Below are 24763 nucleotides of genomic sequence, written 5' to 3'. Positions count from 1 at the left end.
TTCACCACTAAGCAAGAAGGACTCCTAATTCTTTAACTGTGTCGCATTACTTTGATTACCCAGCTTTCATTGCGCTGTCAATAAAAACAGCCATAAAAGATGATTCACATTTATTGTCCACACAGGGTTCCAAACACAAACACACAGGTCTATTGTTTTCTACAGGAGGAAAAATTAAATCTCTGTCATCTGTCGGCTGCTATCAGTCGTATGAAATTCAAAAGGACAAGAGCAGTCAGGTAGCTTTTAAAAGATGAATAGTGTGTATTGATTTTTATAAGTCGTTAAAGTGTGCTGTTTAGTCTGGACTCAAGGACGGGGAGCAGTGAGCCCAGTCTACAGGGGGTAATATAATGGAGGAAGTGCAATATATAGTGTCCTCTCACAGTGTCAGAGTGCTCTCTCGATGTCACTCTCTCTCTCCGGAGAGATGGCGTAGTTGTCCGGGACTCCCGAAGCTTCTGCCAATATGCAATGGAAGAGTCATCTCTCTTCTTTCCTGTGTCAGCACTGATGATGATAATGTTGATAGCTCTGGGAAAGGAGGACGGCTATTATTGGAGGAAATCAATTAAGAAAATTAATGTAAGCTCTTACCGTAGCTCTGCTTTTTCTTTTTCTTTTTTTCTTTTTTCATTGGCTGGTGTTAAAATTCCTCTCCATCCATTCTCGGGTGTTTCTCGATCCAAATGCAGGCCAGTGGAAGGTTAATGCTTTTTCACTGTACTACGAGCTGTGAAGCACCTTCAGGAGCCCAGACTGACGTAGGAGCTTGTAGGAACCGCCTGGGAGTTTTAAAGGGTTATTGGATTTTAGCGGAACACGGCCACGCAGCACGGCCTGAATGCAGCCGAAAGTATTTGTATTATTTAAATGAGCAGAGAAACTCTTTAGGGGGCAGTTTCACAGAATAGGGCCTCACCTCTTTGATTTTACTGTCTTCCAGTCAGCTTTATTTCCTTTATTAAAGTTGGAAGCTGCATACTATTGTAAGTGTTTGTTAAATATTCAAAATAATGTTGTAATCTGTGTTCCGTAGCTGGCTGACTCCGGGTTGTACACCTGTGTAGCCACCAGCTCCAGTGGAGAAACATCGTGGAGCGCCTTCTTGGATGTCAGAGGTCTGAAAACCCATATGAATAATTATCACTGTTTTTTATTTATCACAGGTATTCATTTTGCCTCTCTTCTTTTTTCAGACTCCACCGACCTCGTAGACTTCATGTCTCACAATGCAACCGCCCTCCCAGGGCCGCCCTCCAAGCCAGAGGTCACCGATGTTACCAAGAGCAGCATCTCGTTGTCATGGGAACCGGGGCCAGAGGCGGGAACCCCGGTGTCCTCCTATGTCATTGAGGCCTTTGGGTAAGTCTGTGACCTTTGGCCTCGGGCTACGTTCAGTGACCCCGAACTCTCATGGCAGTAACATATGTGGGGGGGACAGTTTCCAGAAAGTAACGGTATCTTTTACACTTCTACTGTTATTTTAGTGAAACAATAAAAGTGTAGTCTAAGCAGGAAATGTTTCTCCCGGTCCCAGTGGTGTATTTTTGCCCCCTCAATGAAAGTTTCTTCCACAGTAACAAAACGATTCTCATCAACTGATCTGATTGGTTCTCTCTGCAGTCAGTCAGTGAGTAACAGCTGGCAGACAGTGGCAGACCATGTGAAGACCACTGAGTACACAGTTAAGGACCTGAGACCCAACACAGTCTACCTGTTCATCATCAGGGCCGTGAATGCTCAAGGGCTCGGAGACCCCAGCCCCATGTCTGAACCTGTCCGGACACAAGGTAGAGATATAAGTGGCCTTTATATTGTAATGGATTCTAAGTGGTGAGTAGCACTATTCCACTCTAAGTGCTCTCCCTCTTCTTCCTCTCTCCCAGACATTAGTCCTACAGCACAGGGAGTGGACCACCGCCGCGTGCAGAAGGAGTTGGGAGACGTGCTGGTCAGCATGCATAACCCTGTGGTCCTCAGCTCCACGTCAGTGCAGGTCACATGGACTGTGAGTATTCATAACATTTAAGAAAAGAAATGATACATTTAGAAAATTTAACAAAAAATGCTGAGGCAATGAACATAATATACAACTTTTTACTACAGATTGAAATAATTTTGTTGAGAAATATTGGAGAAAAACAGTTCAACAGGACTTGATGGAGTTTCTTGTTGCATACTAATTGTATGCTTAGAAAAAAAAAGTATTGTGCGTAAGGGACTTTAAAGTGTAAAAAGTGATTTTTCTTAAAGATAGTGTTGAGTAATGGTGAGTGTCTGTGACTTGACAAATTACAGCAACATTTATCAAACATGACACCAAAGAAATACAATATATAGTTATGCTAATACTATTACTTTCAAAGCAGCAAAGCTATTTTTCTCTAATCCTGTTTGAGAAGTATATGCTTGGCATGCCACTGTGTTTTTGATTAGCTGGTGCACACACACACACACACACACACACACACACACACACACACACACACACACAGAGTATACATTATGGGGGCAGCTACACAGTCACATACAGAACAGCTGGTGCTCCATCAATTTAGAATAGTTTGAGATGATGCAGGAATCAAGAATAATGTTTCCATTCAGGACAAATACATCACCATTAGGTGCTACATGTGTCACAAGTTTGCAGTCAGTGAATGTTATTTCTGTCTGTTGGCAAGGTGTCTATACAGTGTAGGTTAATGACACACCGACGATGGGTTTACACTAGTCTTTTATTTCATGCTTGTCAGGATGACAGCCACGGTCTGTAATGCAGCTGTTAGACTGACACAGTGAGAGGATAAACCTGCATTTTGTGATCGATCTGAAGGGGACCAGAGATTGGTGTGAGATATGCCTCCCACAGTGTGTATTTTATAACCATCATGTGAATTGTGTATATTTTCATGAAGCTCGGTGCTTTAGTTTCTCATATCCGTCCTACAAAAGTCTGGGATTGATCAAGATTCCAAGTAATGACTGAGACCAGGACAGGTTGAAGTAAGCCCAACACCTTGTCCGTGTTTTTTAACAGAATATTTTTCATTTTGTTTTACCAAAATCAAAAAACAGCTTTATTTATTCACAAGAAATGACTTATTCTTATTTACAACTATGTAACAAGTGAGCAAACTGTCAGAAATAATGACAAAAATACACAAAAAGCAACTGCACAAAACGGCTAAAGTATTTAAAAGCAAATTATGAAAGCAAATAAAACAAAATTAGCATCATTCCAGTTGACAAATCCAATAGTGAACTTATATTGTTTGAAAGACCTCCAATAATAAATGTTTATAGAACTGTGGAATGACAGTCGGAGGGCACCATGGCGTTACAGAAACCACATTTAAATTTACTCTACTTTTAAAGGAATCGGCACCAAATCTCATACACTGAAAATCTACACAAATGCTTAAAACTCTCACAAAAGATAAGAAAGAAACGTGTGTTTGTGTTGGTTTTGCCTAACCCTGCCATCTAACAAACAAACACTCCTTGGTGGAGGTTATCAAAAAGGTGTTCACCATTATCCATCTTAGTGTCTACAGGCTACTCCTCCTGGGGATGTTATTTTATACAAATTGATAATAATTAATACTGGTGTGATTTAGAAGAGTGGACCATCACTGCAAGGTTTTGCGGGAGGGGCCGCAGAGTCAACATAAACTGCAGTAGTTGATTTACTGCGCAGCTGTCCTCTAAGACAATGGCAAAGTGAAATGAGCGCTGGTGGAGGGTAATTCATTTTGAGTCATGGTCTCAACCATAAATTCTATTTCAAGTGTCACTGGGGATCAAAAATGTGGGCGGAGCTGCTTCCTGTTTTTATAAGTCTTTTAAATGCCCAAATCATTTAGTTAATGACATGCAGACAACAGAGAGAGAGGGAGGGAGAGACGGGTTTGCAGAGAGGATGGAGAAAAGATATAATACATTTTGACTGCTCCGATGATAAACAGCTGCTTTATATCACTTGTAAAAGCTTTTTCTTGCTTCTGTCCCTGTTAACAAGCCATTACTATGAGTTGTGTCTGTCACATATTTTACTCGTCCCTTCAAATGGACAGGCAAAAATAAAAATCAATAGAAATTCGGACTATTTTGACTGAGGGTCTGTAGCTCGGGAGACACTGCTCAGCTGTGGCGAACATCCCGCTACCATCGTCATATGGTTTCCTGCTTCTCAGCTGCTAATTGCAGCTCATGATTAACCGAGCGTGCATTGCCGCTGACAAGGGGGCACAAACTGAATGTTGATCCACGGCTCCACAGCGGTTTCAACACAGATGTATGACGCCTCCCACATCATTACCGCACACAATGTCTTCACCCCCCCCCCCCCCCCCCCCCCCCCCCCTCTCTTCCGTTCTCCTCTCCTCCTCTCAGGTGGAGAATCCATCCCAGTTTATCCAAGGCTACCGGGTTCTTTACCGGCAAACGTCAGGGCTGCCCTCCCCAGGGCCGTGGCAGATACAGGACCTGAAGGTTGCCTCGGAGAGGGACATAACTCTCCCCGGCCTGAAGAAGGGCATCGTCTATGAGATTAAAGTGCGGCCCTACTTCAACGAGTTCCAGGGTGCAGACAGTGAATCCATGACAGCACGCACCATGGAGGAAGGTAAGCGGAGAGATTCGAAGACAAAATCTATTTGTCTGCCGACTTCCGTGTTGAGAGAAATGTAAGGCTCAGTCACTAATGCGTGAGTGGAAGCTCTGGTGTAGATGAGCGCACATCCTTTTTTTTTTTTATTTAGCTGCTGTTGGTAATGGCTTCACTGCGAGAAATTAATGGATAATGGCATTTCAAGTACACCCACCCACGCACGCACGCTGCTGCAGTGCCATGTCCCCTGTGTGAAAACAGGTCTCCCAGACAGCGCAGTGGGGGTTCGTGACAAGCCCAGGCCTCGGAGGGGTTGGTGGGCAGCCGAGGTGGGGGTGGGGGAGTAGAAACACATCAACTCTCTCTCTCTCCGCTCCTCGGTGGACCCCTGCTGCCCCGCCTCAGTGTCACACCAACCAGACCTCTGTGATACGACCCCTCATCCTCACTAACGCACACACAATCTCATCACCAATAGGCTTTGGTGGTGTTAACACCTCTTGAGATATTTCTTAGGGTTAACCGTTTAATTAATGTAATGTACCATGTGCAGTATAATTTGATTAACTATTAGAGTGCATAACTCCCCCAAGGCCCAACAGTTCCCTTATGAAAACATGTATCCATAGATTTGTATTTGGATTGGCACCAAACACATGCATAGATATCATATCAATATGTATTTTAAGCAAGATTCATGAATTATTTCTTTGGAAATCAGTGGAAATTTCAAATAATGCCCTATTTTGTAATCTCAATCAAAGCAATGTAAAAATGCATCCACTTATTTGTGGGGAATTTGGTGAATTGGTTCATTCTTGGACACTGTCCCAGGTTTAGCCATTTTCTGTTCAGTGTTTTTTTTTCACGTCATCCTGCTAACAAACAAAAAAACAAACAATAAACAAACAAACAACAGAAAGGGGTGAAAATACAAGCTCCTTGGCAGATGTAGTTAACTAAAGCTTTGATCCATTAATTTTAACACAGTTTGTGTCACAACATTGAACTCCCAGCCAACTCCAAACTCTGTCAACATCAATCCCTTTTATGGCATAATCTTGGTAATAAATAAACAAATAGTATACGAAAAATGTGGCAAATTTTTGTAAAACACCTTCAAATAAAAAAGGGCTAAAGAAAATCAGATATCACCAAAAAACAATCCCAAACCAAGTCCCATTCAGTGGCTTTTTTCTGGAGCTTTCAAGCACATTGTCCTTATTAACAGTTAAAAATGTGGTTATCACCATCATTGGCATACATTTGTTGACTTACCAGTTATAGGTTGCTGTTAAAATTTGTTCTGTTGAATTCTTACACATTATCCATCGATTGATTGCTATAATGTGATCTTGAACTTTGAAATAGTCGTTATGCAATCCCAACTGAAGGTCCACTTACTACCTTTTTTGTGGAAGCACCACCTCCTTACCCAGAAGTCCTCATAGTGCTATTGATTGTCATTCAGCTAAACAGCTATAGAGCCCTCATGGCAACGGATCCAACATCAGCTCCATCCACTTCTGTGGGTAAGAGTGAAGGAGTGGCCCTTGGGATGGGATTGTCTCGTCAAACTTCAATCCCCGAGGTCAAAATGAACTTTTATGCTCAATTTGACAAAAGTTGTGTTGTGCCTGCTGGATGGTCAGAGGGGGGGGGCTCTTCATGGAAGTGCTACATTAGTTTGACTGTGTGGAACCTGGCTTGTACTCCGAGTTAGTAATGAGGAGAGAATGAGTGTTAAAGAAAACTACCCACAGCATTTAAGTCTGTTGATGAGGGGATCACAGTGGGAAGGGTTTTGAACAGGGGATGCAGTTGGTGAAGAAAGAGAAACTCACCACACTGGAGTCCAATTAAAATGCCACTGGAGGTTTTTGCCGACGCTGTGTCTACTTGTACTTCTGGAAACGAGGCATCGTGGGACACGAAAAATTTAAGGCTGGAAATGTGCAGCTCTGCAGAATCATGAGGAAAAACAGTTGCTATCCATCAAAGGTAGATTGGGAATGTGCCATTGCCTTTGTGAAACCCTTACAGGGGGCATCTCGGGGGTCTCAGGGGTCAAAACAGCTGATGTTTCTCACTGCATACAGGGGGGGGAAATGTGTATCAAGATTAATGATCCTTGAAACCCTTCGATGAATTTTGTGTTGTGGGCAATGTGGCCGGAGGCAGTTGGCTCCTTGACGTCAGCGTCATCACTGTCGGTAACAGGGTGCTCAGGCTTTCCATCCTGCACTGCTGCAAAAAAAGTTAACGCATTTAGTGCTGAAGTCGCAGGTAGAGATGAAACTCTCAAGTCTCCTCTGGGCTCTGGGTAATAACCAGGCTACAACTTCACTTGAAAACTTTTCATTTAATAAATATCAACTCGACACACGAGTTCATAAACATCTGGATTCACAACAGGACTCCCACATTTCTGTTGCACGACACTACTCCACCCGATTACATTCATCCATTTGTGAAACAGGTAGGAAACAATTAACTCCATGGCAAGGGGACACGCAGCAGCAACTTAAATGTTACAAGTGAAAATACATAAAGTAAATACTGATTAAAGTTCTAGGTTATGAAATTTAATCAATGACCTATGTAACAGTACACTTAATTATGCAGGTGCAACAATAATGCTGTGTAATTATTCCTACTGAAATATACAATTAAAACTGTGTAAACTGCACAGCTCAATAGGAAACATAAACATTTGCATTAGAATTATTGTTGCTGTGTTGATATGCAGAAAATGGTCAAAGGTATGATAAACAAACTAAAGTAATTTCAAGTTTTATATTTAACTGACATATGTATATGTACTATCAATGAAAAAACTCACTCTAGCACCATATACTTTGTTATCAAATCTGCAACATTTACAAACAATGAGAAAGGAGGGATTTTGCTTGCTAAAGAATACAAATTATAATATAGCACCAAAAAGCCCCATATTTAAGTGTTTAAGAAGGAAAGAAGCTAAGCAAAATTACCGTAATGCAGGTTTAAATGAACACAACTTTAAATAAGCAAATCAAATGCACTTACTAGATTTGCTAGCTGTAGACAGGGCACTTGCTGCTCTCATGCTGTTACAGTATCAACCAAATCACCCCGGTATTTACAATAATTAACAAATAAGTCGGTAGAATGAGCTGTCTGGTAGACTGGTAACCGCTTCACAAAGTCTCAGGCAGGTTTAGCTGTGAAGATGACAATGCACTGATATTATGAGACGAAGGCTTCAGTAAAACGACGAGGCCTTCCAGTGCGGAACACAGCTCCTTGATCCTCCCAGATTAACCTGTGCTATATGGGGACAGGTATGTTGACTTAGAAATGTTTGCTAATTCCGGAATTAATTAGCTTAATTGTTCCAGATATTTGCATAACAGGTTGTGTTTATCACTTTATAACCTCTATATCAGGACATTAGGCAGCTTAAGTGCCTTTTGTCTAATTGCACCATAGCTGTGAGTAAAAACCCAAACAGTCCCTCTGCCATCGGGGCATTAATTACTTTAAATTGCTCTCTATCTACTGCGTTCATCGGCCTTACTATCAGTGTTAGTCACGTTATGACCTCTTTGACCCTTTTCTCTGCCGCTGTGACCGTTTGTTGTTTATGCAGTCCTGAGTCATTACTGGTGCTGCAGCCATTACTCATCTGAGGGGGATTGTTCTTCATACATATACGGAAATTACAGAGCTGCACTTTATGCTCTCTGACTTCTCCTGACATATACGGTTGACTGTAAGCTCCGTCACTTTGCTGCATGGGAGCAGCAGCACGGACGTGACGGGTTTGAAAGCTGGAGCTTAGTGGCTTGTTGGTGCACGAACATCAGCTAAACAAACATGCACACAACATGTAGTTATAAATTAAAAATCCTCCTGGTTGCTTACATGAAAACTATGTGAAACTGAAAGTATATTTTAGTTGCTACTGTGCAGACGTTCTGCAACTCTCCCCATTCCCCTCATTTTATTATTATTCCTTCTATTCTTCTACACCCACACTGTGCAGCAGCTGCTACTTTTCTATGCTCGCTGCTGGCACCCTGGAATTATATGAAGCAGAAAGCATAGGATCTAATTGTAATGCAACACTCTTACCTTTTAACATATTTTTTGCTTAATTGCAGCAATGAGCATTATTCAGAAGGATGGAGCATTTGAACATTTGAGAAGATCACAGAATTACTGTAGAGTATTACTGCCTAGCATAGAAGAGAAAAAACTCCCACTAGTCCAGTGATGTTGGGTTGTTTGTAAAGATGCTTTTATATAAAAAAAAAAAAAAACTTCTCAATTGAGTGCTTTTGGCCAAAACCCAGGGACTTTGGTGACTGTCCAGATGTGTAGTGTCTCAACATTTTTTTAAATTTCCAGCTATTAATCTGCATTCATGTGCCAGTGCAAAAGTCCAACATCTGGATTTAGCAGCTGACAAATGATACGTTTTGCTGGATCAGATTGATTTTCTCCTTCAGTTGATTTAATTAATGATGAACTACAGCAATACTACTATGTTTTCTATGAAACATGAACAACCTCTGTCCACATGAGCGTTGCATTCTGGAGTAAAAAAGACAGTTGCAGACTGCTTTCAACAATAGGTTGTCTCCTATGTAAGGGTGGTGTATAAAAGTAAAATACCGAATAACTCCACCACAGCTGTTAGGGTTAGCAACACTTGTATTTGATTATCCATGTCGCCTTCTACACTGGCAGTCGAGGCTAATGCCAGCTGTTTTATTCAGGTTTGGGGGGTCATGTGATAGGAGCCTGACCAATCGGTGAAGGCTACCATCAGCAAGCGGCTGCGAGGGTCTAAGTCATCATTTCCAAACCTCATTTTGAAACTTCTCTGTTTTAACGGCTCCACAATCCTTGAGTTATGTGGACGCCAGGCCGACTTGATGCGTTTTCAAACAAACAGTAATGTTGATTCACCCCGAGGCTCTCAATATAACTCATAAAAGTAGGCTTCCTTCTAATACAGCCCACCTACATGTTTCAACTAAGCTTCATTTGTGTTTGTGATATGTCCATGATCTATGGTTGAATTCAATATAAATATATCCTACGTATCCAAAGTTTTCTTTAGTTTTAAATTGGGCCGGCCTGTCATTATATTACCGATTTAGCTTTTGGAGCTTGAGAATCCTCAATGTATTGAGACAGTAGATCTGTGACACTCGGTTTAACAGTAATTGCTTCAGAAAGTCGATACAGTCTAAGTAGCTGAATATAGCCACCCTCAAACTAGGTTGAGTCAATTTGTTAAATGTAATAAAAATAAACTGCATCTCATGCGGCTGAATAAATTCCTTTGTATTTCAAGGCTGTCAGATATTTTGCCGACATGCAGCGTCTGCATTGAGCCTCTCTTTGAAGTGAAATCATTTTTTTTGTGGGGGGGGCTTGTCTCATCTTTCCAACTCCAAAAAAAAATCTATAACTTTACAAGTTAACTGAGCCAGATGTTGGAAGCTATCCAGATGTCAGTCTCAGGACGGGCACAGACTCTCGTTATTGCACTCCTGGCTTTATTAGATCATATCCCCCTATACGTGCACCGTGCACCATGCCTGTGTGAGGCACTGTGCACATGTTTATTGCATTTCTCACCAGCCATTTTCACAGCACCAGGTCCATCTGGAGAATTTAAGTCCTGCTATCCATGTTCCTCTCCGGCCAGGTGGCAAACAAGACAACAGCCCCGACCCACCTGCTCTGGCTTTTCTGCATTCTGCTGCTGTTGATCTCACTGCTGACACGGATCCGCAGCAGATAGCGTTATTATTTTTTTACTTAACTGGATTCCGAGTACTTATTCCATTCACTCAGTCTGAGCATAATGATATTTTTTAATAGGAATCATGAGGTACTATGTGCCTAGAGTGGTTTCACAGTCCTCCCGGTCAGGGAAAGGATGATTTGCTCAGTTGCACAGACATGGCGTCTGCCTCCTGTTGCCCGCAGTCGCTTTAAATCTCTGTCCGCGCAGGTTATCGGGCCCAGTTAAAAAAATGTCCCATTAGAGAAGGGTTTCGATTTGGCACCGTGAGGCACAGCTCTGCGTTTCTGTCAAAAAACCATGTCAAAACCCTCATTATGGGACATGGAGATTTTCATATCATCTAGATATGCAAAATTGAATAACGCTACTTTGGAGGCATGTGCTTGTAATGGTGGTAATCCATTATGGAAGTGATGTTAGATACTGGGCCCGGCAGAGGCAATTCCACACATATCTAAACTTCCTGCTCTGCTTGGAACGGTTATCATTTAAACAATTAGTAAAGCACTATTTGGACCTGAATGCTTGATGTGTATAATCCAGGGATGTCGGTAATATAAAGCTATTTTAAATTCAGTATCATCGCCAGTGCATCGCAGTTATGCAGCAAAAAAATAAAAAATCTTACCATTAAGATATGAAATTGAGAGTGCTCTGCCAGCCATCTGTCACACTGGCTTAGAAAGCACCTTTTTTGTGTGTGTGGCTCACTGTATGAATATGAATCGAAGTAGTGGGTGAGACAGATTCCACTGAATATTGGGGTGAGACGGATTCTTTAATGTTTTTCACCACTTTCACCCATCAGCACCCAGCGCGCCTCCGCAGCAAGTGACAGTGCTGACAGTGGGAAGCCATAACAGCACGTCCATCAGCGTGTCGTGGGACCCCCCGCCCTCCGACGAGCAGAACGGCATCATCCAGGAGTACAAGGTAGATTCAAACTCACACAACTGTTATTAACACACTGTATATTCCACCTTCCAATGTATTCCACCTGGCGTGTTTGTCTTCATCAGATCTGGTGTTTGGCCAACGAAACGCGATTCCATGTCAATAAGTCTGTGGACGCGGCCATCCGTTCAGTGGTTGTCGGGGGTCTGCAGACCGGTGTGCAGTACCGCGTGGAGATGGCTGCAGGCACCAGCGCCGGGGTGGGGGTCAAGAGCAAACCGCAACTCATCATCTTGGGTAATCCACACACACTCACACACACACACACACACACACACACTGAAACTGGAGTCAAATGAAAGCACCTCATAATGCCGGGACCTGGGTCTCCATCACTGGGGGGTCTGGAAAACTGATTTATCAATTTATCGCACTTGAAGAAAGAAGATTGCGCTTTACAACGCCGACGCCTGCTGAGAAATCGATAGCAGTTCATTAAGTGTAGCAGTCTGGTAACACAGTGCCAAGTACTGTTAGCCATATCAATAATCCTGTTCAATATGTGGGCAGCTGGCGCTAACAAAGTATACAGTGTTTTCGTGGGGAGCTTATCAGCCTATCACATCTTATCAAACAGCTAAAGGATGCGCGGAGTGTATAAGCTCACTGAATCAATATGGGAGCCCGGGCCAGATGCTCTTCATCGGTGACTTTTGACTGATATATAATAACACCCTTAACGCGCAGAGAAAGGGAAACACAGACATGTGGACTGAGGCTTAATGATGGGGGGGGGGGTTCCTGCTGGAGACTGTGAATCTAATTTCACAGCACAGTAGCCGCAACAGAAAATCAAACTCTGTCAGAGCTGCTCTGTCAATCTCGTGTCTTGCAGCTCAAGTTGATAAGTGCACCGCTGAATTGATTAACTCTGCCGACATATTGGATGCACTGATGCAGGTTTTTTTCTTCCATGCATGTGTGTGTGTGTGTGTGTGTGTATGTGTTTTTTCCATTTATTCATGGTCTCATCTTTTGCCTGTTACTGGGTCCATGTGGGTTGATATACAGTATTGATTTTCTTTTATTGTCTGTATATTTTGAAAATTGATCATTTGCTCATATGATAAAATAATCAATCAATATCATTGTATACAGTTAGACCAATATTATATATGGCGTTTCTTTTGTTTGTTTGTTTTCATTGTCCTCCTTCCAATTTTTCATTTTATTTTCCACCCATTGGAGGGAGGATGGCGGAGCTGGAGCCACTCCCAGACGACAATGGCGTGAGGCAGGACATGCTAGCATATTGCAGAGCCAGCACCAATTTTAGTTTATTTTATCTGCCATTATCTGTGCCACTTATCCATTGGATGTTGCTGGAGGGGAGGGGGGGGGGGGGGGGGGGCCTGGAGCCGGTCCCAGCTGACACTGGGTGAGGGGCCATGTGCAGCCTGGACAGTGTATCACAGCGCCAACACCAATTGATTTTAGTTTAATTTATTTTTTCTTATATTAGAAATGTCTTGTAGGGACCACATTGTAAAAAGGGTCTCTTTCTGTTTTTCTTTTCTTCTTTTTTTTAATATCCCAATGGATTTTCATGCACAGCAATGACCAAAATACAATCATGTGTTCATTCAAGTGCAGTAAAACCAGCATTTAACTGTTTCGTTCTTTCTTTCCTGTGTGTGTGTGTGTGTGTGTGTGTGTGGGTGTGGGTGTGTGTGTGTGTGTGTTGTGCCCCCAGGTGCAGAGCTGAGGGACGTGATGACAGGATCTGAGGGCAACAACAGCATCTCGGACGTCGTGAAGCAGCCGGCCTTCATCGCCGGTTTGGGAGGGGCCTGCTGGATTGTCCTCATGGGCTTCAGTGCCTGGCTGTACTGGAGGAGAAAAAAGAGGAAGGGACTCAGCAACTATGCAGGTACAAAGACAACAAAAAATCAATTCACATGGTTCTGCACCAACACAGACTCTCAAAGGACAGTCGGACTCTCGCTCTCAGCTTCTCCAGTGAAAGCTGATGTCGTCACACACGCGACTCCATTTGAGCTAAAATGCAGAACAAAGGAAGGAGATTCAGCCCAGATGGAAATAGGCCCTATTTATTTTAATTCACTGTGCACTGATGTGCATCAGTCGTGCCGGGTTCCATCAGCACCACACCTCACCACTCTAATATGTTCACGCCAGATAAGTAATTTAACATCCCCTTCTATTATCAGACCATGGCTGGTGGTGTTTGCACATTCACATGAGGTGTGTTCAGGTTCAGGTATGAAATTCGCCTTCATCCCATCGCGAGTCAAGCATATAGCTGTGTGCCATTACCCTAATGTGTATTGGAGCTTTTCATTGTTGTGACTTTGGGAGTGGGAACCGTGATTTCCTAATTCAATGGGGATTTACACGACTGAGCGCTGCTTCTCTGATCCCCTCTCTCAATACAAACTGAGGAGTTTAATTCCAAAACATCCCATTTCCATTCGAGATTTCCTTTTAATATCCCATATACTCGCTCTCTTTTTTATTCTTTTCCATGGAAGCTAATATAGAAATGATGATGATGAAGATGTCCCATAGCAAATAGGGGTCAAAGGTGTCACCTTCATTTGAACTTGAACCCCTATAGGACGATCAATGTAATTCAGAAAAATGCTCAAATCTCTAGTTTGATGCATTACCACCCATTTTATAAAAAGCTTACCAGTGCTGACATCAAGATATATATATTTGAACAAACAAGCAAAACTAAAAGGACATGAAAGAATTTCCACACCTTATTACATTCAGTTTTATTATTCACCGTCTTTTCTTTTTTATGAGCAATATATATCTGCAGATTTGACTATGGTTATGTTTGCAGATATGCAACAATATGAAAAGGTAAATTTTTCAGAAAAAACAATATAAAAAAAAAAAAAAAATTAATATAAATGTAAAATATCAAGACTCAATCACATTTCTTTGTCTCAATTTTGATAACGACATCTAAGGAGCTATTGTTTTCTCTCCTTAATATCGCCATCGTCCCCAAAAATCTATATAATTGGGCTCTAATGAAAACGTTCTCCTTTCTTTTGTATTTGCAGTTCAGTCCTTCACCTTCACTCGTGCAGGTACGTCTCTACATTGTGGTTTAAAGTGTAAAACACCACTGTAACTACAGCAGCTGCCAACATTCTGACAGCGTTGATGTATCATTCATTCAAGTTGATGTTGGTTTTCTCGATTTTTATGATTGAAACTCTTTTTTTGTCCTCCCTCTTCTCTCCTCAAGTTACTTTCCAGAGAGACAGAGGCCTGATCAGAAACGGAAGGTGAGATTTTAATTTCACTGATAAAATCGAAGACACGCTACTGCTGGAAGTTTCCCACTGACATGTTATTGCCACAGTTCAGAGCTCACAGTCTCTGTAAGAGCTGAAATGAAAACTTCTTTACCTGATCATTTGGCTTCAACTCGATGATCCAGTAACTCCCCCTCCCCCCCCCTCCGGCTTCCTCATATCGGTGTGTGATATGCACTTGATGAAATCATTAATCACTCCTTTTGACGTGAGTGCTACCAAATTAACGCAGGTGGCTGCTGTTTTATTCACGGGATCGTCTCGGTTTATTCGAGGTGGCTGTCAGAGTGAGAGGTCGTGGGAGGGGGAGGGGAGAGGTGATGAATGTGCTGTTTGAAAAGCTCGGCATACAGTTGGACCTTGAGGCTCAGCTCGGAGCCTTCAGGAATTCACATGTAAATGCCCACAGTGAAGCGTACTGTTCCGTTGTGTCCACTGAACATCAAGTAGCAGTGGGGGAGATGATAACACGGTATTTTTCACTCTCACGGTTTTCAGAGGAGAACCCGGTCCTTTCTCCTAACATCTTCCATCTCTCACTAGTTTTGTCGTTTATATGGCATTACATATAAACGACAGTGCTCAACTCGCACTGGTTGACCTGCAGCCAGGCTCAAACCAGCATGTGAGTTGCCGCCTCATTTTCACAGACATGATGTTTTTTTTATGTTAGAACAGTTTGCTTTTGTTTCCATGACATCTCGACAAAGCTTGCGTAGTAGAGTGTGGATACCCGACCCGAGCACATCGGGCCCTGGCCTGGATTTGGACCAAAATGATAAATTGATATTTGTGTTCAGGTCGGGTTCTGTCACGTTGCGTGCACAAACGACTTGATTTATTATTTCCTTTTTTGGGGAATGATTCCCGTCCTGTGGCTGCGTCTGTGTCCCAGTCTGGTTCCCACACTCCCCTCATCTCTTAAAGCTCAAGGGGCCATTGACGCGTCCTCAACACGCTTTAATTGATCCGTTTGGCTGTTCCCTTTTTACCACAGGCACTCGCATGAAGATACGCTGATAAAAATTATCCATATTCATATTGTGCTTCACAGTACAGTTTTGCAATTCACCCATTCACACTGGAATGGGGAAGATGGGGATCGAACCGCCGACCCTCTGGTTAGAGGACGACTTGCTCCACTTTGCTATAAGTCCCACAGTATGAGGACACGTATTCCAACCACGACTGAGCATTTGAATAAATTCAAATGATCTATTTTGATAGTGAGGCTGTTGATTTATCCTAGCGATGACAGAACTGCACAATCCGTATCGTGACACCCCTGTACCCACCCACAATATTAACGTGTAGCGAAACACCACAGGAGGAAAAGATGAACTTCTATTGCAGAAAGTGAAAGAATGAAGGTCCTCTTTTCTTCCCCCCTCCCCGTTCCCTCTTTCCTGGTTGGCACACCTAAACAAACAGATAAGCCCGGAGACAGAGCAAATGTGGCAAATGATGGCACTAAAAATAAACACTTTCTTGCCTTTTTTATTATGTGCACTGAATATGCACATGTGTGTTATTGCTCTCAGCATGTGTTCCTGAGCAAATGAATGCAAATGTATGTATACGCCTGTGTGTTTTAAAGGGGGAAATTATTGACATAATTGTTTGAACACCTTTGAGCCATCACCAAGTCAGCTGTGAACAATTCCCCTGGCACTTGGCAAATCAGGCTCTGTGGAAAATGCACTGTGTAGCCGCACATTAAGCAAACATATGCAAACCGGATGCATGAAGCATGTGAGGGTTTTAGCCATTTTATGATAGCAACTGATACAATGTTAGTTGTAAATTGTCGTCTGTTTCTCCCTGAATGGCTGCCCACAACTTCCCTACCTTGGAGTCAAAGCCGGTTTTCATGACTGCTGTATTTCACTAAGACAAAATGACACGGTAGCTTTCCCAAACCAGCTAATGGGCTTTTGCTGTCTCTGTTGCCATGGCGACGGGGCGCCGGAGTAGCCGATCTGCCAGAGGCTGTCCATGATTCTCAATTTAAAATGTAAATTTCTGTTGTGCTAAGGCTCTAAAGTGGATTTAGTGTGTATTTAGGCCTGCCTGGTTTCTCCGGGGAGAGTTAAGGGGTGCTGGAGTCGAGGGCGGGCAGAAGTCTGATTTATAGACTTGCCATTTTATGTCTGTGTGTTGTTTATTGTTGCCCGTGCGCGCCGGGCTGCTCCACAGGCGAGAATATGCTGAATGAGTTTTCGCATCAATTTGTTGTTGATGCAGCAGGAAGAAAATGAGCAATGCAGTCAGGGTGCAGACAGGATATTTAACAATGTCTCTCTCTATCTCTCTCTCTCCTCCGCTGTCTCGTGTCTTTGCAAACATCCTCTCTCAGCCGTCCGGGGCTGCTGAAAGCGGGCGACCAAGGCCTCCCCTGGTTGGCCGACTCCTGGCCCTCAACGAGCCTCCCGGCCAACCGCGGCTTAGGAAGTCCAAAGGGCGGCAACAACTTTGGCAGAGGAGGTAAGACGCCATAAACAGACACGGGAGGACGCAGCTTTAGCAATGCCTGGTCGGACAGTTTTGACATTCAGCCTCTGGGAAGAGCAGTGACAGGACGTCACACATAAGCAAGCATGCACACAAACAAACACACGAACACAAATTAAAAAAGCCTTTGAGGGCCACGCTTTACTAATTTGATCTGACAAGGATGATCTTTGGCTTAAATTTGTGGTGTTTGCATATATTTCTTGCCTGTCGTTCTTTCTCATGCCCTGCCGTTGTGCATTTTTATAAAAGTTGCATGAGGTAGATGGTGTAGGTGTAAGTTTTCATTTTAATTATTCGTATATTTGCATGCTCTCTAAGCTCGTTGGAACCCCGGCGAGCTGCAGGCTCCATGTGCGCAGGCTAGTAGAGCTGAAGGTTAGCGCTGTTTGAGTGTCCCTCTCGCGAGCACTCCGCTGGGCTCCAACAGCGTGTTGCATGCTAATTATGGCAGTAGATAATCACTTTCATTTATATCAAGTCCATTTGAGACCGGTATCTAACTAATACGGAGTGCCACGGCAGCGGGGAGCGTTAATGACCTTAAAGATCGTTAACTTCAAATCAACGCGTCTCTCCATGATCCCTTTTCCCCTCCTCGCTCTCTCTCTCACTCTCTCTCTCTCGCTCACCGCCTTTTTGTCTCAGATGTGTTACCGTCCGCAGCGGTGGAGAAGACCGGCACCATGCTGTCTGATGGTGCCATCTACAGCAGCATTGACTTCATGGGGAAGGGCGGCTACAGCAGCCCAGCACGAGGCACGCAGCCCACCCCCTACGCCACTACTCAGATACTGCAGTCCAACAGCTTCCACGAGCTGGCTGTGGACAGGCCAGATCCCCGCTGGAAGGCTTCGCTCCAGGCCCACCAGGAGATGGCAAACCTTGGCTACTCGCTGACTGACCGACACCCTGGCAGTGGTACGAATAATGAAAAATGTGCACAACAGAGAGTTTTGTTTCTTTGTTTTTCCTTTTTATGCGTCTTGAATCTCAGACGACTGCAGCCTTGATTGAACACACAGCAAAAGCAACAATTCTGTTCCGAAAACTACCTTTATTTAAATTTTTCCAGTGAAATTACTACATTGCAGCTGGCAAAGTATACCAGAGGAAGAGCAGAATGCAAAGGATTTTATTCACATATTATATTAGCATATTTGCTGTTAACAGACCCTTAGGATAATGCTCTTAATTACTCTTCTATCTTCATCACAATTCCCCCCTGGGAGCGTATCTAGCCCAGAAATGTCACACAATCATGACGCATTTCTTTGGGTTAACTTGATTAGTGGTGGCGGGGAAAAAAAACAACCCTCAGTGTTCTGAGATATTTGTGCAACGTGTTGACACTTAGCGAAGCCAAGAGGGGATTTTAGTTTTTTTGTCTGTTTGTCTTTTTGTAGTTTTGCACAATAGGCTGCGTGCTCAGTTAAATGTCAGGCTTTCCAGAGATGAAGTGGAGCAAGTGGTGGAGCTGCATAGAAGCAAGTTAACGTGGTAGATTTAGAAAAAGTCCTTATTTGCTGTCAGCGAAGGGAAAAAATAAGGATTGCTAGGCAGGAGACAGGTTTGGAAAAGTTAGGATAACAGAAGAAGATAGAGGAGAGCTTTTTAAGTCAGACGGCGAGTGTTTGTGTGTTCCTGTTTGTGTGCATGGAGTCAGTGTGGAATAGTATTTGTGGGTAGAGTGTAGAGGGATTTCTCAGTGTTGCGCGGAGACAGCTAACCCTCCTTCCCTCTCTACCCACCCTCAGGTGCAAAGGGTGGGAAGAAAAAGAAGGTGAAGGGTGGAACAAAGACCGCTAAATCCAATGGGACATGTTGGGCTAACATGCCCCTGCCTCAACCACCCATGCACCCGCTTCCTGGTACCGAGGTCGACCTTGACCGCTACCCCGAGGAAAACCACGGAGGAGGGTAAGATACTCTCATATCTCATCAATCTCTGAACTGGAAAAAAAAAAAATAATAATAGAATTGGACGGAAGAAAAACATACAAACACAGAGGTCACAATATCCTGCACCTGTGGCCAGAGTGTGTGTTGGATTCATGAGAGAGCTTCACACCATTCACACAGTGTTTGAATAAACCTCGAGCTGTGTGTTGTCCCTAAACAAAATAGGTTTGTGTTCAGCTGGTGTCAAGATTTAACTTGCAAACTGAGGGAAATAATTCACCGGGATCCCAAAGGGGTCTCCAGATGCCACTTTGTAAACTCCTCTGTTAATCGACACAAACTAACAGAACCAATTTTTCAAAATAAAAGCTCTGTAATTGTGGTCGATTTAACACACTCCCATGAATGTCTTTGTCTGTTATGGTGAAACACAAATTATCAAATTATAAAAATGGTTGAGCGGGACAGATATTACTGCTGTTCAGCTTGGTCCACAGACTGAAGGCATGCTGTCCCGCCCCCCCCTGACTGCAAGGCATTATTTGCCTGTCAATTTAAAACTTGTTTAACATTGGATGTATCACGTGTCCAAATCGCACCAAATTCGACCAATGTGTCAAGTGTGAAGCCGCAAAGATGAACGGTTCACGAGATATGTGAGCCACAAACAGACAGACAGAGATTTCTGGAATTAGAAGATGAGAATGGGAATTTATTTTCTGGAATAAAATCCTTCCATATTTCCTGTTCCTTTCTTTTTGTCCACGACCAAGATATGACAGCAACAGCTGGGCCCCACCCATGTCGGTCCAGACCTACCACCACCAGAGTCTGGACAACGAGGTAGAGGAGGAGCGAGGTCCCACTCCTCCGCTGAGAGGACGATCTTCATCTCCAGCTGCATCTTCCTTCAGCCAGCCCTCGTCCTCCTCTCTCAGCTCTGCCCACCATGAAGAGATGCAATCCATCCTACAGGCCCACCTGGACGAGCTGACCAGAGCTTACCAGTACGAGGTGGCCAAGCAGACGTGGTAAGGATGTGGTAGAGCTATTGAGACCTTAATTTGAGCCTTTGTGTTTTTTGTGTGTATTTATCATTGTGTGCACATTTGTTTTTGTTTTATACATGTGTGCATTCCACACTTTATATGATGTAATATGATAATGACATCATGAAGAAGTCACAAAATGCATCTCTGCAACCTGTAAGAATATAGACACAGCCATAATGCTAATTAACATAAATATTAGATAAATAATATATGTTGTACAATAACGTAAGAGACCTGATCTACATCTTTTTTAGATGAACCAATCATTTGCCATCATACAGTATAGAAGGTGATGATGTCATTAACTCCGCCAATAGGATATTTTCATCAGCATTTGTTTGTCTGTTAGTTAGAATGAGAATTAGAATGAAAAGATCAGAATGAAACTTTAACATTATACAGTGCAGCTCATAATCAGGGGGCCGATCAAGGATTTATTTTGGTCTTTCTTCAACGTCGTGAAATAGGGCGCTTTTAAACATTTCCCTTGATTTCTCAGAGAATAATCCAAGGATCTTGAACGCATATATTTAGGAAACTGATATTTATGAGTGTGTGCAATGCGGTTCTGATCCAAATGAAAATCTGGATCTAGTAAATCAAAGGGGCCTGTTGGGCCTTAGCGGAGGTATGGGCTCGGAGGTATGGGCTCTGCTGTTATAGATTTCAAATTGTATTATTAAAATACAAAAAAGTAAGCATTGCCTGATTATTAGCTGTGCTTGTCCTCAAGCTCATTGTATTCTGTCAAAAGTTTAGGTTCTGCATATCCGTCTCCAGTGTGTGAACGTGTTGTAAGGCTGGTATTTACACGTGTCAGCTGGAACCCGCTGCGCATGTTTCCTGCGGCCGATAAAAACAGCCCTCCATTGATTATACCTGTGATGGAGCATGGGAGAATCTTGACAAGTCGGCGGCGACATGTGTTGGAGGGTAATGACTGGGTTTAGTCTAACACGCTGTTCTGACATCAGTAAATAGAGCCGGTAATTATGCATGCATGCTCCTCCATGGCGGGATGTGAGCCATCATGGAGGACAGCTGTGGAGGAGATAACAGGCATGTTGGTGACAGCCCTGCCCATCCAGATATCCTCTATCCAGTCCAATTACAACTCCATTGTGTTCGCACATCACACACCAGTGCTGAGAAGGTAATCAGTGAAACCACATCAGGCGTTTACCGTATCGGCACGTTGCATCTCTGCCTTTCTCCCCACGCAGCCATTAAGCATCCATGTTTTTTTTCAGTAGTTTCACTCATTATCATCCCTCCGTCCAAAATTTATTTTGGTCATTAATACACAGTGTTTCCCCGACAATCAATTAGGCACATGAAGAGCACTCCAAACATGTCCAAGACCCCCATCCCTCCGATCGACTTCATGTCCAGCACCCTGGGCTCCGATCTGGGAGCCACTCTCCTCTCCGAGGACGACGAGGACGAGGAGGAGGACCAGAGATACGCGATGGTGTCGAAGAATCTGTGTGGCTTTGAATACATTCCCGGTCACAGCGTGGAAAACCTGGAGGGCTCAGGTACGTTTGACACACGGTGAAACTCATTTCACTGAAGCCGTCGCTGTTGAAGAAGTAGAGCGGCAGGTCAGCGACGGCAAGACGTCAGACCCACAACTAACGGAACTCATCATCTCATGGTTTCCACTGCGGTAAATCTGAGGAAATGTTTTCCAGTGCAGCTGCAGGCGGATGAATAATAATGTCAACCACACATGGGCGTCTTTAAACACGTTAGAATATATGCCAAGAAAACTATTTCAGTAATAGTACACATTTGTTATGAATCGATGTTCAATGTTGTTTTACTATGCAGGGAACTGTGTGTATTTCGGTCTGAATACTATTTACTCATTTCCTGATTTTTTTTAATCTTGTTTGTTTACTTGTTACTATGAGTAACTGATTGTTGTGTGCGGTCTATGAAAAACCTGAATACAACCACGCTCTCTTACGAAGTGTGATTCTCTTTAGAATTTGAATTCTACTGCATAGAGTTTTTTAACGTAACTTAACTTCCATGTGTTAGGAAGAAAATTGGATTAAAAATAAGGAAAACGCCCAGTGGAGGTGCAGTCAGATTTTGTTGGCACAGCGGTTGTCCTTTCCTTTTGATGTTTTCCATCTAGGTCAAGGAAAAGTGGTTGGGTTTGTGTGATTTTAGTTATTTCGACCGCGGCCCTGGTCTTCGTCTCTCGGGTCGAAAGCTCAAGCTGTTCCACTTAGCGCTCCCCCCAGAGGCCAGGAGAACTTCTGTTTTCTTGACTGAATTTGCAGCTTTTTTTTTTCTCTCTGTTGCATGCATTTGTGGTTTTGAATTGATTTTTCTATTTGAAGCGAGTTTGCCATTAATGTATTTGTTTTGGCTCCTTGCAGCAGGTTTGCTCTTTTATATTTTCAGCAAATTTCCATTGTTGTATTCGTCTTTGTATTGTTTCTTTGTGTGCCTTGAATTTGGCATCGCTTCTGTATTTGCAGTAGGGTTCTCCTAATGGACATGTCCTGGGCCTGAGCAACATTTTACTCTTGTCCACCCCATCCCAGTTTCACAACACTGGCATTGAGTATACAAAAACCAAATATTTTAACATAATCCAGGTCTTTGCAGTGTTGTCCAATATAAATGTTTGGTCTGCCAATAGGGTTTGGGCCACTGAGGCAGAAATCACTGTGCAGTCTGTTGCTTGGCTGAACTATCACCTATGGGCACACTGTATTATCAAAAAGACCAAGGCAGACAATAGCCAATTTACACACACACATGCATGCACACACACACACTAGTGGATGTACTTTTGGTTATTAGCCTACATAGAAGCTCTGCCAGCAGGGACGGTGATTGGCCATCAAAGCTGCCGTCAAGTAGAAGAGTTTTTTATCATCTCACAAATTCAAATTATTCAGACATCCTAATGTAAATCATGGTCACCCTTTTCACTCTCCTTCAGTCTGTTCAAAGTTACTTCAAGCCATTCTTAGAAACACACACCGAAACCATAACGTATAATCTTTCAACAACTGTACTTAAAAGTCACATGTCTAACGTTTAAGATTTGATGCATTTATAAATAGGGCCCTGTCAAACTTCAAAGCTCCTCCCACAGGGACACAGCTGCACCATTTTTAGACTCCACTGTTTGACAGGTTAAGGGATTGACTTGTGCATTGAGAATATGTGTGTTTTCTACACTTTGAATAACCCGCTGCAGGGAGAAAAACAGGTCAGCGTGACTAAATATATTTGCAAACATTAGCAATGCAAACATTTTTTTCAGCTCATGTTTAGCTGTCACTTTTCGTAAGTCGTCGTATCGGGTGAACCTTAACGTGAACAAAGCCAACGTGCTGGCAGTATTTCCACAGGGGGTGCCATAGTGTAGTTGTGGCTTACTGCTTTAAATGGCATGTTTGTTCATGCGTCTTTCAGTGATGTCTGGTGTCTGGTTTTAATAAGCACTAGTGCAGTGTCTGTTCTAAACCTTCCTGTTTGGAATGGGCTGTTTGTTTGGTCTGTGCTGATGCTGGTTGGAGCTTTTCTTTCTGAAACTGTTAAAGTGACCTGCAGCAGCCAAAGACCTGCCGCAGAACCTTGATCCGCTGATCGACACCAGAGCTTCTTGTGACCCAGCCCCTGCCTTTACAGAGGGCTGGTCTCATGTTCATTCGAAGATTATTAATATTGACCTGAACTTCCTTGGGCCCTCAACAAAACAGCTGATAATATGATAGGTTCTCAAGATATGCAAGCCACATACAAACAATTGATTGATAGATATATAGATGTGTGAATATTTTGTGCATAATTTTTCAAGTATTCACATTTAGATTTAATTGTTAATTTGGTTTGTTAATTTTTATTGTCGTTTTCTGGATCTGACACATCTGGCTGACATGCAGCTCTGAAATTCCACTTCTCACTTCAGTTCCTGGCTCCATCCCACATGTTTGTTTGTGTGTGTGTGTTAGAGCCAAATACTTACCCAGGTCGATGCTTAGCCAAATCTTTATTTATCTTTATTCACCAACTCTCCCTCTCACTCCTACTCATCGTAGGTAAACCCCCCCAGCTGTGTCGCTCAGACGGCTCTGGCACTGCCGACCACGGCGCAAAGGGCACGCATAGCCTTGGCCACAAGAGGGCACCGCTGACTGGCCTCAAACCCCAGACAGACAAGGTCGGGACTCTGTCCAGAAGAAGGGACGCCAACGCGGACGGTGAGTTGAATCTCTCACACTCTCAGACACAATTTGTCAGTGATTCCAACGAGGAGGATAGGTATCATGATGCCTCATTTACATCCTCTGCCAAATGCGCTTGTCTACCATCCACTCCAGCAGCCCACACACCGGCCATCAAGTCCCTGCACAGCGTGGGCTCCCGCATGCACAGCTCGTGGGCTGCTGCAGGCTCAGACCCCTCTGAGGAGTGCATGGTGACCGTGTCAACGCTGGAGCGGCAGCATATGGCTTCCTGGAGCGGCACGACAACATCCAACAGGGCCACCCTGAGTAGGGGTTCCCACAAGAGACCTGGCACAGATGCCTCCCACAACGGGCATCCTCCCACAAACAGCACAGAGAGGAGGGAACACTGTGAGTATCTATCCTCATGA

The 24763-nt window shown here is 43.4% G+C and overlaps 1 protein-coding gene across 1 annotated transcript in view; it reads left to right on the top strand.

Moving 5' to 3' along the window:
* Window positions 1-24763, top strand: part of LOC128457441 (roundabout homolog 2-like) — an 86182-nt gene extending 61419 nt beyond the window's left edge. The window contains exons 11-27 of the mRNA XM_053442123.1: window positions 1040-1121; window positions 1200-1365; window positions 1627-1793; window positions 1890-2011; window positions 4396-4627; window positions 11227-11351; window positions 11438-11609; window positions 13066-13242; window positions 14411-14437; window positions 14599-14638; window positions 17025-17152; window positions 17828-18100; window positions 18937-19099; window positions 19855-20112; window positions 21463-21671; window positions 24204-24365; window positions 24489-24763. Of these exons, the coding sequence (XP_053298098.1) occupies window positions 1040-1121; window positions 1200-1365; window positions 1627-1793; window positions 1890-2011; window positions 4396-4627; window positions 11227-11351; window positions 11438-11609; window positions 13066-13242; window positions 14411-14437; window positions 14599-14638; window positions 17025-17152; window positions 17828-18100; window positions 18937-19099; window positions 19855-20112; window positions 21463-21671; window positions 24204-24365; window positions 24489-24763 (2778 nt within the window). The remainder of the gene's footprint in view (window positions 1-1039; window positions 1122-1199; window positions 1366-1626; window positions 1794-1889; window positions 2012-4395; window positions 4628-11226; window positions 11352-11437; window positions 11610-13065; window positions 13243-14410; window positions 14438-14598; window positions 14639-17024; window positions 17153-17827; window positions 18101-18936; window positions 19100-19854; window positions 20113-21462; window positions 21672-24203; window positions 24366-24488) is intronic.

The sequence above is a fragment of the Pleuronectes platessa genome, chromosome 15 (genome assembly GCF_947347685.1).
Source record: "Pleuronectes platessa chromosome 15, fPlePla1.1, whole genome shotgun sequence".
NCBI lineage: Eukaryota > Metazoa > Chordata > Actinopteri > Pleuronectiformes > Pleuronectidae > Pleuronectes > Pleuronectes platessa.
This window is presented reverse-complemented; position numbering and strand designations above follow the sequence as displayed.